General features: G+C 41.8%; 1 protein-coding gene across 6 annotated transcripts in view; it reads left to right on the forward strand.

Annotated features, from left to right (window-relative positions):
• CEP350 (centrosomal protein 350) overlaps positions 1-16386 on the forward strand; it is a 68857-nt gene that overhangs the window by 22052 nt on the left and 30419 nt on the right. For 4 of the 6 annotated variants that reach the window (XM_027740589.2, XM_027740592.2, XM_039384152.1 and 1 more), the window contains exons 9-26: positions 104-247; positions 862-1517; positions 1856-1977; positions 3253-4304; positions 4936-5089; positions 5897-6060; positions 6651-6840; positions 8166-8386; positions 8496-8659; positions 9148-9258; positions 9506-9637; positions 11096-11232; positions 11606-11725; positions 12820-12986; positions 13515-13711; positions 14261-14445; positions 15301-15388; positions 15766-15912. In XM_027740589.2, coding sequence (XP_027596390.2) covers positions 104-247; positions 862-1517; positions 1856-1977; positions 3253-4304; positions 4936-5089; positions 5897-6060; positions 6651-6840; positions 8166-8386; positions 8496-8659; positions 9148-9258; positions 9506-9637; positions 11096-11232; positions 11606-11725; positions 12820-12986; positions 13515-13711; positions 14261-14445; positions 15301-15388; positions 15766-15912 — 4151 coding nt within the window. The remainder of the gene's footprint in view (positions 1-103; positions 248-861; positions 1518-1855; positions 1978-3252; positions 4305-4935; positions 5090-5896; positions 6061-6650; positions 6841-8165; positions 8387-8495; positions 8660-9147; positions 9259-9505; positions 9638-11095; positions 11233-11605; positions 11726-12819; positions 12987-13514; positions 13712-14260; positions 14446-15300; positions 15389-15765; positions 15913-16386) is intronic. The other 2 variants (XM_039384147.1, XM_027740590.2) reach the window with 2 other exon arrangements.

A 16386-nucleotide genomic window follows, 5' to 3' on the forward strand; every position in this document is an offset into this window, starting at 1 on the left:
ATGAAATGGCACAGAAATGATGAATGGCTGCAATAAATCCTTATTTTTGGTACCATGGAAAATCCACCTAGTACTTGACATTTACTTATTGCTTATTTTACAGGTGGAAATTATGTGATAAGTGCATCCTCCTGGCGGGAGGGACAAAAGCTGGTCAAAAAGATACTGGGTCCAGCTCCCAGAATAGAACAGGAGAGAAGAGCTGTATCCAGTGACAGAACAGGACGAGAGAGAGCTGCCAAGTCTGGTGAGTTGTTCTTTTATCACTGGACTTATTTTACTTAATTTATTATATAACACTGCACGTCTGCAGAATGGTGCAGACTTCTGAGATAGAATATGATCAGGATCTGGAAAAGATGGGATACAGGTTGCAGCCTGTCTTTACCACTTGAAGCTAGTGGGGAAAGGAATGCCCAGCAGTGGTCCACGGGTCAGGTGAATTTTCCCAGTGTGCTCCTTGTAATGTGTAAGCTATGATTGAGCATCCCTGTTTAACAGGAATTGTGGTTCTTAGAAATACAGTATAATGTCGTCCATGTGCATCATAAATATTCAATGATTCCCCCACCAGCCCTTTTCAGAATTTATCCAGGATCTCAGATGGGACAAATAAGGGACTGTGATGTCTGCTGTGCTGCTTATGCCTGTGAGATGGTGAGGCTGTTAAGAGTATACAGAGTGTGGGCTGAGTCTAAGCAAAGGCTGCCACATTCAGACCGTGACACTGAATGAAGCAAAAGCACATTTACAGCGAGATCCTGCCCTCCTCCTTCATCCTCACTTTTGCAGCTGTTTCAGTGATGGCATGTTTTCCCAAATTTGACTATTAGTTGAAATATTTGATGTCTTATTCTTTAGCAGGTTGCATTGGAAGGACAGGATCAGATTCTAGACTGGATGTCACCCGCAAAAGCTCTTCAAGAAGCTCTGACAGGTCAAGAAGTAAAGTACAGTCTGAGTCTAACCTGAAGAAACTGGAAGCTGCTCTTCCAGATGATAACCGAGAAGATCATGCCTCTGTAAATAAGGATTTCCTGCCCGTGGAGATACGTGGAATTCTCGACGACTTGCAGTTGGATTCTGTGAGTACAAAGCAAGAGAAAGATGTGGAAAAGCAGAATCAAAAATCTGTTTTGCCCACTCAAAACACCAGGAGCCACAGTCCAACCAAAAGGAAACCAGACAAGGTGGCTGCCAGTGAGGAGCCTCAGGTGATCTCTAAGAAACGCCACTATGACAGCGATGAGGTTCGTCAGTACATCATCAGGCAGCAAGAGGAGAGGAAGAGGAAGCAGCATGAAGAGAAGAAAGCACAAAAAGAGGCAACAGAACAGAAAAACAAAAGGCTCCAAGAACTCTACAGAAAACAGAAGGAGGCTGTTGCTAAAGCAAAGCATGTGCCTCCTCCTGAGCCTTCAGCAGCCAAACGGTTACAGGAAACCTACTCTAAACTATTGCTGGAACGAACACTTTTAGAAGAGCCACCTCAGCTGCCTACGGTGCAGGAAGCACAGGTACAGCTGATTCACTAACTTAGTGTGTTGCAGTTGTTTGCAGGAATAGGAGGTCGTATGTTTAGGAAGGTCGTGACTTGTCTTGGTCAGTTAAGAAAAAAGAACAAAGGAAAATGTGTAGCTTTTGCTTAAAGGTAGTGATTTCAGTGTGCAGCCTCCTTGCTGGCAGCTGCTTTTGGGCACAGCAGGGCCTACTAGAAAGATGAATGAAATTCACCTTTCTGTAATAAGTAGAATCTGAATTCTGGATGTTAGCCTTTGCAATTTTAATGAGGCAAGAGCTTCTGGACTACGACAGACTTTTGAAAATGCGTTTTTCTGCTTGTCTTCATCTCTAGCCCAGACCTGGTTATCAGCCCTCCGGGGAATCCGACAAAGAAAACAAGGCTCAGGAGCGTCCCCCGAGTGCATCTTCCAGCAGTGACATGTCGCTCTCGGAGCCGCAGCAGCCGCTGCTGAGGTGAGGAACTGGGGGCCTTTGGGAGAGAGGAAAATACTCCTGCTTTCATCTCTGAGAGGTGAAAATAGACTCAGCTCTTGAGTTCATGTTCCAGTGAGAGTAATTGTCTTTACGGCAACTAAAACGTGTCCTTGCAGTAAAGCGGAAACTGATGCAGGAGAGCATATGAGAACTTTGGCTGTGGCTGGTTTGTGAGTCTGTAAATATAAATAAATGAGTGGTGGTTGCTGGTAATCTTTTGGTGACATGGCTGGGATATGTATTTCATATGGGGGGACACTGTTTCCTCTGCCATTGGCATCAGGCAAGAGGAGCTGATTGTATGAATACATGTGTTGAGTTTTCTCATTTGATGTTTTCAATGTTTGTATTTTATCTATTTTCTTTGATTCAGCCTTTAGTTACTGTCTCTAAAGTACCAAAACCCTCTGCTTCTGCTTAGAACTAGCCTTTCCCTATTTCTTCTCATGCTTTCCCAATTTTAAATTGTTCTTTGTGTTACCAGAGTTTTTCGTACTGTAAGTCAAGATGCCTGACCAGACACTTAAATATAAGGAACTAAAAATCCTGAAGTTTCTTGAATATCCTTAATTATCCTGGTTGTGCAAGTGTGTCTTCATTTTTTAACTACATAATGAATGTCTGCTTCCTGAATATATACTTGTTTCAATATCTGAACACTGATTTTGTAAATTCAACAAGACCTGTTTACTTTCTGGAAAAGTTCAAGGAAGCACAAGGAATGCCATGTGCTACTGTGTGTAGAATAAGCTGCTAAACCATATAGTAAAGAGTGTTAGTGTAACTCGAAAGGAAAAAATGTAATTGCTGATAGTAGAGGAGAGATAAGACTTCAGTTATTCAGAGTTATTAAGTTATTCAGAGACCCTCACAGTAATCAGAGAAGCAGCTTTTTGTGAGGACTTTCCAGGTTTCCTAGAATTCTGAACATGGGCAAGTGATAAGGAAAAAAAAAAGTTTTCTCCCTTTTGGATAAGTCTTACTGCTACTGCTGAAAAACCTCAGCTTGTTACAACTCTAAAACAAACATAAGTGCCACCATAAGTGGCATTTCAAATTTGGAAGGTGCTGTGTTGTTTGGTTTGTTGATTTTTTTTTATTAAATAACATTGTGTAACTCTTTACTGTCCCATTCTCTGCCCCTCTGATACCACCAAAAACTGTTTCATCCTGAAAATTAAATTTGTGACATTCATACTTCAGTTTAAAACAACAGCGTAAGTCCTCAATGTGGATGTTGACTTTTCATTTCAGGAACGAGCTGATGGAACCTCCCTGGGTACAGCCAGACAGGCTGAGCCCAAGAGTCCAGCTCTCTCATCCACAAGCTCTCTTGGGCTCAAGTGGAGGCCCTTGTTCCCAGCACTGGAGTCTGGAGCAGATGGACCTTTTGTCAAAGGAGTGTGATGCGGTGTTGGCAGGGAGGAGGAGCCATTCTGCGCCTGTGGGATCACTGGGGCCTCAGCCATACCTGAATTCCCCTGCTGCGCCGCAAAATCTCTTAGCAAAACCTCCTGCTGGCCAATATAAGAGCAAACTAGATCGCATTGAAGCTTTGAAAGCTACAGCTGCTTCCCTTTCCAGCAGGATTGAAAGCGAAGCCAAAAAGCTGGCTGGGGCTGGTATCAACTATGGTACCATTTGGAACTCAGAATTTATGCAAGAAAACCAAGATGATGGACGGTGGGCAAAGGCTGTGAGTCCTCCTGTGAGAGAGGAAAACGAAGATGCTTTTTCAGCCAGAATTCAAAAAATGTTGGGTGCCTGTGTGTCTCATACAGCCTTTGATGACAGCCTTCCTGGGGTAGGCAACCTTAGTGAATTTAAAAAGCTCCCTGAGACCATCAGGCCTCTTACTGATGTAGTCAGCCTTGGATTGAGGTCTCCTGCTGCCAACAGGCATGAGGGGATCCTAGGACATTTATCCAAGAGACAGACTGACTCCCTGGGCCGTGAGAACCAGGGCTATGCTCTGAATAAAGTCGTCGTTCCTCACGAGTCCAGCATCGACTCCATCAGCGAAGGGCCTCTCCTGAGTGATGGAAACCTCTCTGAAGAGGAAGGAGGCCAGCACAAACAGTTGCCACTGAAGATGCTGGAGACATTAAAAGAGAAGGACTTCTGCATCCGGGAGAGAAACGCTTTTGAGCCCATAAAGGAGTTTCAGAAAGCAGCTGAGAAGTACTCGCCGCTTTTCCCTCAGACAAATGACACCCACAGCAAGGGGCCCTGGGAGGAACTGGCCAAGGGAAGTCCCCACAGTGTCATCAACATCTTTGCAAAAAATTATCAGCTTCATGGAAAAGGTAAAAATGGAAAAATTTCTCAAAATTTCTCACATTTCTCTTGAGAACTGATATTTTCCTAGTCTTGTTGCTCCTTATGCTTTATGCTTCACAGGTAACGAATGTGTTTTTGAAGTCTCAAACGTGAATTTGTGTAAGGCATGACTTACAGTTGTCTCATGCAGGATGCTCTGTTTCATTTTCATTTTTTGTACAAATTTATCCCTCATTTTATAAGTACTGTTACTCTTGCCTGGAACTCCTCATTTTGAGGAGGAATGTTTTCCGAGAAGTTGATTTTTATGTTGTGGGTTTTCGTTCTTTTTCCCTTCATTTTATTTCCTTCAAAAACGATTGCATTTAAGTTCCTGCAAATGGTTCTACTCTAAAGCACTGTGCTTTTCAGGAATGTTTTTAGTTGGAGTGTGTTAACAAAGTAAAGTGTTCAGTAATTTTAAAAAAAGAGGAAGACTGTGCTTCTTCTTTTGTGTTAAACTGCCATGGGATGGCTGTGCTGCTGTTCTCCTGATGGTTTTGTGTTTGAAAGGAAGTAACTCACGGGTGGGAGCATTTTAGTTCCTGCAGTTTTATTATCTATTCGATGCACATTTTGGATAACTTTTGTCCTCTCCTTTCTTTGTCCACACTTCAGTGTTTGATGAAAGGCTGAACGGAGGGTCTGCCCTTCTGCGCCCTTTGCTTCCTACCATGAGCCCTCCGGAGAGTGTGGCTTCTTACGAAGATGATTTTGTCTCATCGCAGGGAAGTAGCACTTTAACAGACAAGAAGATTGCACGTGACCTCAGGTAACTGTGTTAGACTTCTTGTAAAAATAAAAATGCAGGATTTGACAGGAAACAGTTAATACAAAATTGGTTTCATAAAATGCTGCGTATCTTTTCTGCTGTGCTGGACTGTAATACTGGTCAAAGTGATGAAAGCAGTTCCTTAGGACTTGCAGTTCATATAGCAGCCAGCATGCTGAAGACATAAAAATTGGATTCCTGTTCTCTGTCTAGTTTTTGTTCTTCTTCAGGCTGGACAGGTAGCTTTAGGCAAGATTCTTATCCTTTGTAGTCTGGTGAAAATTAGTTCTTTGGCTTGTGTGGCTGCTGTAATGCTCAGTTGGTTAGTGTTTGTAATATATAAAAAATAGAAAAGATATTTGAAAGTGTTAAAATCCGTTCAGTACCTCAACATTTTGTAAAAAACCCGATAATTACTTTCAGTAAGGATTTGGGAATGCTTAGTAATGGATATATAAGTTGTCTGTAAGAACATTATCTGAAATGCAGTCACATTTGGAGTCATTCTTATGTTGTTCCAGTCTGGAGTCAAATATCTCTTTAGAGTTAGCATTGGAGAGGATGGTTGTTATCCGTCTTGTAGTCTTTCCTGTTATTGGAAGCATGCTTCAATATGTTCAATATCACGTCAAACTTCCCAGTGTCTTGGCTGTCATAGTTTTAAGTCTGAAAATCAATGCTTTTCTAGATGGGCTGATCTGTGCAGTTTAGTCCTCTGTCTCTAATTTCAAGCGGGGTGGTTTTCTTGTGCGCGGTATAATGTGGGAGCTGAAAGTCCTTAATCACTGGCAATGTGCTCCTTTTTAGCGTTGCTGGCAGCAGTAATTCAAGCATTCAGGAAGAAATTCCAAGGAGGAAGTCTCCCCATGAGCCTAGATCTGTGGAACTTGCTTCTCAGCATTCTTCTGGACCACGGTCTGCAGCATCTTCTCGCTCCTCTACTTCCTCAAGAAGGAGAGGGAAAAAGGAACGTAAGTGCAATACTTGACTCTAGAGTTGTTTGGTTTCTTTGAGGGAGGTTTTAGGGTTTTCCTGTTGTGAAAATTGCAGTCTTTCTTCGTATCTGGAAACTGTGATCTAATGCTGATAGAATGATTTGCGTTTTCCTCTAATGATTCCTTCCTAAATTCTTTTTGACCCTGATTATTCTGACTTTAAAATATAGTCATCTAAATTTAAATTACATAAGCAAGAGGTTGTTAACAGCATTGAAAAGTTCTCCTTTCTTAAACCAACCCTCTAATAAGTCAGTTTATATTAATATCATGTGGGAACTATCCTTAGATTCTGTACTGAGAAAATGCCAATAGGCTGCTGAGTAATCAGAATTACAGCCACAGTTGTTTATGAAGGCAACAACAAATTTGCCTGAATGCTTTGTCTTTGGGTCACAGACATTTTCCATAGGTGCACAAATTAATAAATACATGGGAACCTGTGCCTTACAGAAGTGTGAAGAAACTCATGGTTTGGTTCCTCGATGTATTGTTTTGGGGCTCATGATGGCAAGATATTCACATGTAGGACCAAACAAACTTTTGGCACTGTTGTTGCTTCTTAGGGTTGGACTCTTTCAATGGAAGTTCTCACCACTTTTCTGTGGAAGAAGATAAAATACTGTCTGAATTAGAGTGGGGATCCCAACAGGCAAAGAAATCCTTATCGAGTAGCAGAGTTTCTAGTAAAGACCATGAGCAGAACCCGGATACAGACAGTACCCTGGAAAACTTGTCTGGACACTCCCTGCTGAGGTAAGAGGAATGTTATAAGACTTTATGCAAATATAATCAAGTTTGGTAGTGTTATTGGCTGTTTCTTTGGATATGCAAAAGGGAAGCAACAGAAATGATCAAACGTTATTAAGATGGGCATGTGGAAAACATTTTTTCCCTGTATTTTAAATATGAAACCTGTCATATTCAGTACCTTAAACATTGACAAAAGGTCTGTAAGAAGTGTGTCAGGAGGGAAATAGCTAGGCAACCTATGCAGTCATCTTGCTCTTTTCAGTAGATACACAGACATTTTTGGCTATTTTTGTGTTTAGCTAATACTCACAAGCCTATCCAGCTCTGTGAGTTGATGCTTTTTGAGAGGTGAACCAATCCTTGTAAAAGACCATATTAAAAATAGAAGAAACATTAATTTTCTGTTGCATCCTCTTTATGCCTGCCTAAAAATGCAGTTTTTCTGCTAATTGTGCGATTAATATGGTTATGAAATACTCAATTTTCACTGCATTTTTTTCTAAAAAGCATCAAATAATATGAATGATCTCTTGTTCTGTATCAGTGCAAAGCAGTGCTGAGGTATTGAATTGTATTGGCAACTTCTGCTGACATCCAGTTTGGGTTTGAAAGGTCCTATGACCTCCTAAGATGTGCCAGATAAAGCAGAATGTCTTCCTAAAGGATTTAAGCAACCGCTGTTAATCCCCTTTGATTTCATAAAGTTGGAATGGTAAATTTAAGAAGTGTTTGCATAATTTTCTGTATGTTTAAAAAAAAGAGATGTCTTTAATTTGCTTCCAGGAAGTGTTACTGTAGTATTTTATGAACTGTTCAAGTCAAGTTTTGGCCTTCAGGCATTTCATTGCATTTTGATGAAAGAGATCAAGACTCAGAGCAGTGGCTTATCACAGTCATTGCTTCCATATGCTGGTAGCAACCTGTTTAGTTTTTTAAATGCACATCCAGATAACTGCATCCTGACTTTCTCATGCCAAGTTCCTGACAGGAGGCATTGAAACTGCTTGTCTGGCCATGTAGAACATGTAGATACACTGTTAAGTTGGGGTTTTTTTTAATTGTTGTGTGTGCTAACTAGGTTTAATACTTGGGAGAAAAATAGGGTACTCTAGAAACTTAACCCTAAGCTGGGATATAGGGACAAACCCCATCTCGTGAGGGCATTTCCTAAAGGCAGACTGGGCCCGTGCAAACCCTAACAGGCTGTGCCCTTTGTGTGGATCTGTTTGGTGTATAGAAATGGAAGAACAAGGTTATTGCTTTATTGTCTTATCAGATGGCTGCACTGAGGACAATATTGACTCCTTTTGATTTCATTTCACTCTCAGTTTCTCGGACAAGGGAAGATCCCAGAAGACACCAACTTCTTCCCCATCTCCCAGCTCCCAAAAAATGTTGCAGTTGGATTCTGTGGGCAACGCAGCAGAAAGAGTCAAGTCACCTGCTGGCTTTTCTGGAGGTTCAGCCCCAGGGCTGAAGCCTAACGCAGCCTTCCACGACTTGAGCCTGGGAACCAGTCGCCCTGCGGCAGGAGCAGCCTCAGCGAGCGGTGAGTTTTTGGTTACTGACCCCAGAGCAGCCGTAATGTTTTTTTGCTTTGGTTTTTGATGTGGGACACTGAAGTCTGTGGAGGTTGACCGGTCAGTGTTGTCCTGCAGGGTGTATGCGCTTCTCCCCCGCTGGGCTCCAGCATCGCTTGTCAGCAGAGCTGAACTACCTCAGTGCCATCGAGGAGTCTGTGCGACAGCTCTCGGATTTGGAACGAGTGAGAGGCATATCCCTCGCCCAGCAGGAGAGTGTTTCCTTGGCTCAGATTCTAAAGGTAACAGGAAAATACTTCCTTGTCTCAACCTTTTACTTTTTCATTTTGCAAGAAAATTAATCAAGTGAGAGCAAGTTAAGCTTTTGTTAGCAGTGCAGAGGAATCGTAATGGGCATGGTGGAGCATCTCTGATAATATCAATTTCTCAGGATTGACCTGTGTTATCTTTCTTATTTTAAGTTGACACCAAGGGACTAGTGACTCTAGAATATCTGTCATTAATGTACTGTTAGCTGGAATCACTGCTCTGGTTGTATTTCTCAGTCAAATCAGAACATGATTGTTTACTGGTTTGATGTTGGGTCCCAATCCAATGCAGTGGAGCTGTTCAGGCTGGATCATTTGTCTTATTCCACGAAAAGGATATTTTTGGTTGAAGTTTCCTTGTGTTGACAAGATGATTTAATCTAGTTTGTTGAATTAATTGATCACAAACCAGATCTTTATATTTAACTTGCCTTATTAAAACTTGTTTTCCCAACCTGTAGGCACAACAGCAGCGCCATGAACGGGACTTGGCTCTTTTGAAAATCAAGGCTGAACAAGAAGCTCTAGAAAGTCAGAGACAGCTAGATGAGACAAGGCAGAAGGCAGCTCAGGTAATGCTGCCCTTCAACAAATGTGGAGTGTGTAACAGGCAAAATGCTGTAAGTAAATCCGTGCCTACAAGTGTTCTTAATTTGAAGCTGTGAACATATAGAAGTGCTGAAATACTTCAGTATAGCTAGAAGAACCCTCTTAGGGGCCACTTTCAAACTTTTTTTCTCCCAGACTTTGAGAAATAAGTCTGTGGTTACTATAGCCAGAATGTTTTGAAAGGCTGAACTGGCTGTGTTTTCTGCATAGGTCCATGCAGAGTCACTGCAGCAGCTGGTCCAGTCACGGCAGGAGGCCGGGCAGGAGCCCCCGTGCAGGGCTGCAGCCAAGCAGGCAGAACCTGCACTGCTCACCACAGATGCACCTCACCAGCTCCGGGAGGTGAGGCCCTCAGGGAAAGGGAAAAGCTGTTCTCGTTTCAGTATTGTTGTGAACGCTTTTTTGCCTTTTAAGTTATTTTCTGTTCAGTGTCATTTTCAGTACAACTTCATTTCCGTAACGTGACAAATGCTAGGACTTCAAAGGAGCTTCTCTGGCATCGTTCTTAGAAGTCAGTGAGCAGCCTTAAATCCTTGTTCACTATTCTTATGATCTTCCAGTTAATGAACTGAAAAGAAGTTTGTTCTTCTCCAATAGATGGATGATAGTGAACACAGCATCTTTAATTTGTAAAAGTTGCACTCCATCAGGGATTGGTCTGTTTCATAGGGAAGTTAAATTAGAAAAGCAGAGAAATTGCAATTTTGCTTATTTCTGAAGGTAGGAGAACAATAAATTAATAAAAAGGAGAGGAGAGGATCTTCAGCAAAGCTCTTAATTTGATACACAGTTTGAAGTTTTCTTTTTTCAAGTCTTTGTTCTTCCTGTGGCATACAGAACATTTACTCTTTTCAGTTTTATATATCAGTTTATCAGTTTTTATACTACTTGTTCCCATCATGTAGCAGCTACTTCACACATAGATAAGAACATGGTAACCAAAAAATGCTTTTGTTCCATCACGGTTTAGTAAGTGCAGTGACTGTGGGTTTAGGGTTGTGGGATGGAGTGCAGAAGGCTGATGAGTGAGAACAGAACTGTTTCTTCACAGCTTTTGCACATGTTGGTGCTCACTGAGCTGGTTTTATGATGAGTAATGGAATTGTAAAATAATACTGATATATTCTGGGCTCTGCCAATTATGTGAAGTTTAAATAATTTTTGAGTAGAAAAGAATGGGTTGAAGGAGTAGAAAAGCTCAGGCAGCTCAAGTACCTGCAGTATATTAGTCACTGACAGTAGGTAGTGAAGTCAAAAAAACATTTGTACTTTATAGTGATGAAGTGGATGAAACCAACTGAGAAACGAGGCAGAAGAAACAGAGACAGCTTTTATTTGGTGTAGGGTTTTAAATCTTTTCAAGTCTTGCTGTAAGTTTGAAATCTGAGCATAAGAGATGCTAGTGGAGAGAGCATGACCTGGTCCGTGAGGGTGGGCCAGCAGGGTAGCTTTTCCATCCCCATTCACAAGTGACTCCAGATACTCACTTGAACAGCCATTTATTGTAACTGGAATGCAACAGTGGAAATGCTTCTCACCAGTGTGCTGGGAATATTTTTGGATGTATACTGTTATTTATTATGTATAGAGGAATAGAGTATGGAGGAATATGCATCCACAGAGCCATGTGCACTTCCACAAGCAGAAGTGACACACATGTAACGACAAACCATCATAAACCCATCTTACACAGTTGTTCAGTAAATCACTAAATTGCCTGCCAGAATCACTGTTTTCTCTTTCAGAAACATTTTGATGCTGATAAACTCATTTTATTGCCTTGTTCTTCCTTGTGCTCAGATGACAGAGTTAGCACGGAGCCAGACCTCAGATCCTGTCAGTGCTCCAGCTGCTCCTGTCACCGCCTTGTTCGACCACCAGCGGCAGCACCATTCAGAGTTCATAAAACAACTGAGGGCCCGAGCTGACACAAACAGGTTTTACTTAATGTTTCACATCTTGGGAAGGGGGAAGTAAGATTTGTTACGTTTTGCTTCACCTACTCTTGCATCAAATTTTAAGATGTCATAATGAGTGAGAGTTTAAGAAGAACTTGGATTCCATCTGTATGACCTTAACAGCGTATGCCAAAGGTGACATTACTGGTTCTGTGAAGCTCTGTATAAAAGAGCAGAAAAGGCTGACCTAAATGTTTTGTGGGATGGTTTAATTAGTTTAAGCTTCCAGTGATCTTTTAGCAGAAATTTTAGCTGTTACTACTTCTAGTAAACTGACAAAAGCTTGGGAAAACTGTGTTACTCCTTGGTTTAAGGCAATGCAGATTTACCCAAAAATACTTCCTCTTCTTAGGAAATGTGAGTCTGGTGCCATATCACAAGGTAAAGAGGAGACAGGTGACTCAAAACAGATATATTCAGCCATGTTTGATAGTTATTCAGAGTCCTCAAGATCAAAGGTTCATGATCAGAGGTAAGAAGCTCTTTATTTCCTATTTATTTACCTGACCTAGTTAGGTCTCATGAAGTTTCTCACAGCCCTTCTCTGATCCTGACCATCTGGAATTTTGGGCTCTGTAGTCCTTTTGACTTCTAAAGCAGTATTGGTGTCTTGCTCATCCTTATAAAAACTGTAAGAAGAGATGTTTGCAATCTTTTATCATCATTGATGAGCAGGGGTTGTGCATACCTTCAAACCATTTGGATTTTAAGGTAGAATAAGAATAACAAGTCCCACTGTCAATCAGCAGCTTGATGATTGTGCTGGTTTAAAGGTAAACCAGCAGGGGAAATGAACTCAACTCAAAAGAGAGATTATAAGTCAGAATAACAATTTAATAAAATAATGCAATAAGTATGATTATACAGACAAACAATTGGTTTTAACCCACAAAACCCAAACGTATAACCCAGCACCCTGGGGCATGAACAGAGTGGTGTTCGTTGGGCCCCCTGAGTCCAAAGTAAAAGGAGAGGGGAAAAACCTGTTGGTGAGAGTGCTGGTGCAGTCTGGTCAAGAGTGGTGATTGCAGTTCAGTCGAGGGTGGTGATTACAGTCTGGTTGAAGATTGGTGGTCTGCAGTCTGGTTGAGAGGGGTGATCTGCAGTCTTCCTCTGGATCCCACGAGTAGTTAAAAAAGTTCCAAGACTCCAAGATTATATATTCTCCAGTTCAGGCAGGAATGCTCAGTCCTTCCCTCAGGTCGGGGAGTTCCACAAAGGGTGTGAGGACAGAAGCACCCTCCTATCTCGAAGGCCTCTTAACACCTAGTTTACAGCCTGAGGAGTCAGGCTGCTCTGGTGTATTGACAACAGTTTCTGGGAAATGGCATAGAATACACAGTTTTGGGTTACACCCATCCAGTGATGAAGGGTCCCAACTGTTCTAACTAGGACAATGATGCCTGGAATTTTAAAGCAGCCAAGCTTCATTTTGAAAACAACCCCAAACCCATTGTATATTGATTATTGCTGGAATTTTAATCATAGTATATACAGTAGCAATGTAATAAAATATTCTGAAATGTGCAAAGTGATTTTTAAAAAAATTGTCTCTTGATAACACAGCAGCACCAGCAGCCGCCAGGAGAGCCCTTCAGCTCCATCTTCCAAGGAGATTGAGAAGAAGCTTTCCCGTCGTGAGAAGATAACCAGCAGCATTGAAGACCAGGCTCACACTGGTGCAGATGATTCCTTGCCCAGTGACAGCGTTTTATCCCTGCCGGATGAAAAAGGTTGGTTGGTTGTACTGTTTGTGTGTGATGGATCTGAAGGTGGGAAGGGGGAAGGAGGGATGGAGGTGCTGTTTCAGAATCAGTTTCTGAAGTAAATGAGGGAATGTGTGTTAAGAAAGCTGAACACCAGGTGAATTGTAGTCTCTTAAGAGGTAACAGAGGATGGCACAATGAGATGGGAATCTTTGAGATTCTGCATGTGAGAGTGATTCTACATTCTGCAGTGCTAGCTGAGCCAGATGTTCACTTGCTGAACCTGCAGGCTGAATGCCAAATGTTTCAGCAACCCCAGAAATTTATTTATACCTGTGTACAGAAGTCTGTTAGGTCTTTTGAAGCTGGATGACAGTATTTCATGATGTCCTGTAACTCGAAATCACTATTTCCTAAACACTCATTTTTCTGCATTAGAGTAGTTATCTCCCTTACTTTCCTGCCCCCTTAACTTTACTGGGATGAGACAGAGTAAAACTGCATTCATGTTACATACCTGAGTATGTAAAGACACTTCCCTGATTTCTCCCTCAGATTCTGCTTCTGTTGCAACGGAGTATTCCCTGAAATTTGATGAGTCCATGACAGAGGATGAGATTGAAGAAAAATCTTTTCGGTCTTTGCTGCCCTCTGAGAGTCATCGCAGAAATAACCTGGAGAAGAAGCGGGGTAGTCGAGATGATTCTGACGAGGAAGTGTCCCCAGAAAAAACAGCTCTGTCATCTATCAAGGTAGGTCAAGCAACCGTAGTTAAGTCAAATAAACTGAGCTGAAATGGTTGAGCTGATGAGCTTCAAGTGAGCCGTTCTTAGTTGTGTTTGCAAGCTTTAGGGTTCTTTTCCTCCCTGTGGTTGGTTGGTTCTTTGGGCATCCCAAAACAGAGAGATGTATGAATCATGCTGTATGTCACTGTTGTACAAGTGTGATGACTTATGGAACAGTCCATCCAGGCCTCTACCTTGTGGCTTTGGAGGAGTGACCTTTTGAGGTGGGTTATAAAAGCCCAGTGGATTAAGTCCTCCTCCTATGCCAACACACAGCTAGGAAATACAGGAGGATGGCTCATCTCTGTGGTCGAAGCAGGGACGTCCCAAAACTGTCACACAGCCCAGGGCAGAAAGAACTGGTCTGCACAAAGCTTAGAGAAAAAACAGCTTCCCTTCCTACATCTGTTTTTGTGTGTGTCTGTATCTGTATACACACACACACACTTTGTAATTGAAAAAAAGCCTTGGCGTTTCTGTGTTATCAAATCATGCCACATTTGTCTTGCCTTGTAGGAGCTAAGCATGCCATTCTCAGGGGGGCAAGACAGTTTCTCTAAGTTTACCATGGAGATGGTAAGGCAGTACATGAAGGAGGAGGAAATGCGAGCAGCTCATCAGTCCTCTCTGCTTCGGCTCCGGGAGAAGGCTCTGAAAGAGAAGACCAAGGCTGAACTAGCCTGGCTGGAACACCAGAAGAAGTAAGACAGCTCTGAATATATGTTATTGCTGACTGATCATTTCCTTGTACTTTTTGAGGTTTTGTTTCCACCTCACTCCTCCCGTACTAAATATCAATGGTTGAACTAATCTTCTGACATCAGTAACCTATAGAAGTGTTATTGGGACTTGGAAAGAACAGGGCCCAGTTTATAAGTATGCTTTGATGTTTACATTGCATGTGGTTTGTATAAAGGAGTGTTTCACCTAAACAGTAGAATATCAGATTTGTTGTCAGTCAGAGAAGGTAGTTGCCAACCATTACTCTACAAGTCTTAGTTCAGGAAGGTATAAAACTGTGAAACAGTTCTACCTTTCTTTGCTTGATGGTTATCTGAGGTAATTTTAGTTGACTCAGGCCACATTTTGGCAATTGGGATACATGTTGTGCTTAATGATTTGTTTCCAACCTAACATATGCTTTGTCCTGGAATGCCAGTTGAAGTACCCAGTGACACTACTGATCTCTTGTCATTGTGGGTTTGACAAAGGATTGTGAGGTAGTGATCCAAGTTTCCTTCTGTTTGCCTTTCTCAAATAGTGAGCCTGCTACCTCTCAGAGCTTCTGCCCTGAGATTCCTGTGAGATCTCATGTTACCTGGCCCTTTAACTGTGTCTGTCTGACTATGTGGTACAAAATATTTCACTATAGAGCATGTCAAGGATTAAGCACAGGCATGTACCCTTCTGCAGGTTAGGAAGAGGAAACTTTTTTTTTCCACTTTAAAGAGTGAAAGGCCCATTGTGCACTTTTTTCTTATTACTTAAGATTACTTTATAATAGTACAGAATAATAATTATTTATACTTTTATTCTTTCTTCCAATCTGTTTGCAGGCACTTGCGAGACAAGGGAGAGGATGATAAGATGCCTCCTATTCGAAAGAGGCAGCGTGGTCTGCTGCTGAGATTACAGCAGGAAAAGGTAACTGCCTTATAGGAAAATCCTATTGAAACCCCTGTGTACCCATTAAACGTTTCAGACACTGTAAAAGCTAAGAATTCAGAAAACTCCATACCAGCTTTTGGTTAGGAAGCTGACAGTATTTCTTACCTGTAGGTTTTATTTGGATTTTGGTCGTATTCAATGGGTCCTTCTGTATCTGTAATCTCACTGGTTGAGACTTTGGGGTATAATTAATTAATTAATCTCCTGTTCTTTGCTGCTGAAGTTGAGCCTACTTACTTCATCATGTAATTGCAGTCATTACAAAGCCACAGCAAGGGCATTGTGGCAGTTTTGAGTGTGTTCTTGAGAGGGGTCTGTCACAGTTCTTATGCTTAATCTTTTCCATCTCAAAGGCAGAAATTAAGCGTCTCCAAGAGGCTAACAAGGCTGCTCGGAAGGAGAGGCAGCTGATCCTCAAACAGCAGGAGGAAATAGAGAGAATCCGCCAGACTACCATGAAACTGCAGGAAAAACTGAAGTCTGCAGGGGAAAACAAGATGGTAAGTGTCCAGCACAGAAGCTGCAGTCTTCCCTCTTCGGCCATACACTTTCAGGAGTGGAAAGCTGCAGGATTGGACCTATCACCTGGAAGTTTTGTCTGCCTCAAATGGTCTCACCCTCTCCATCACAGCGTTTGGTTTCTTTAGAGCATTAAGGAAGGGCCTTTGGAAAAGTTACAAAATGTTTTAACTGGGCAGTAGATGGTTTTGTTAAGTCTCAAGCTGAACTAATGACTTTGGGAATGTCAGGTTTTTGATGCTCAGGTCCCTCAGGCTTTTATTTTTGTTTGATTACTTGTCAGACCCCAAAGTACTAAATATAGGCAGTAAACCCAAAACTTATTGCTTTGTGTGTGTGTATTAGTGTCATTACACTTAAGTTTCTTGCATCTGCTTTACAAGGTAGCAAGATGGGATTTTGGTTACTGACTGCCTCCTCTCAATATTTTGAGGAGACACAAGTTTAATGGTAGT

Source organism: Pipra filicauda, unplaced genomic scaffold, assembly GCF_003945595.2.
Source record: "Pipra filicauda isolate LSUMZ 115617 unplaced genomic scaffold, ASM394559v2 scaffold114_size2234877_pilon, whole genome shotgun sequence".
NCBI lineage: Eukaryota > Metazoa > Chordata > Aves > Passeriformes > Pipridae > Pipra > Pipra filicauda.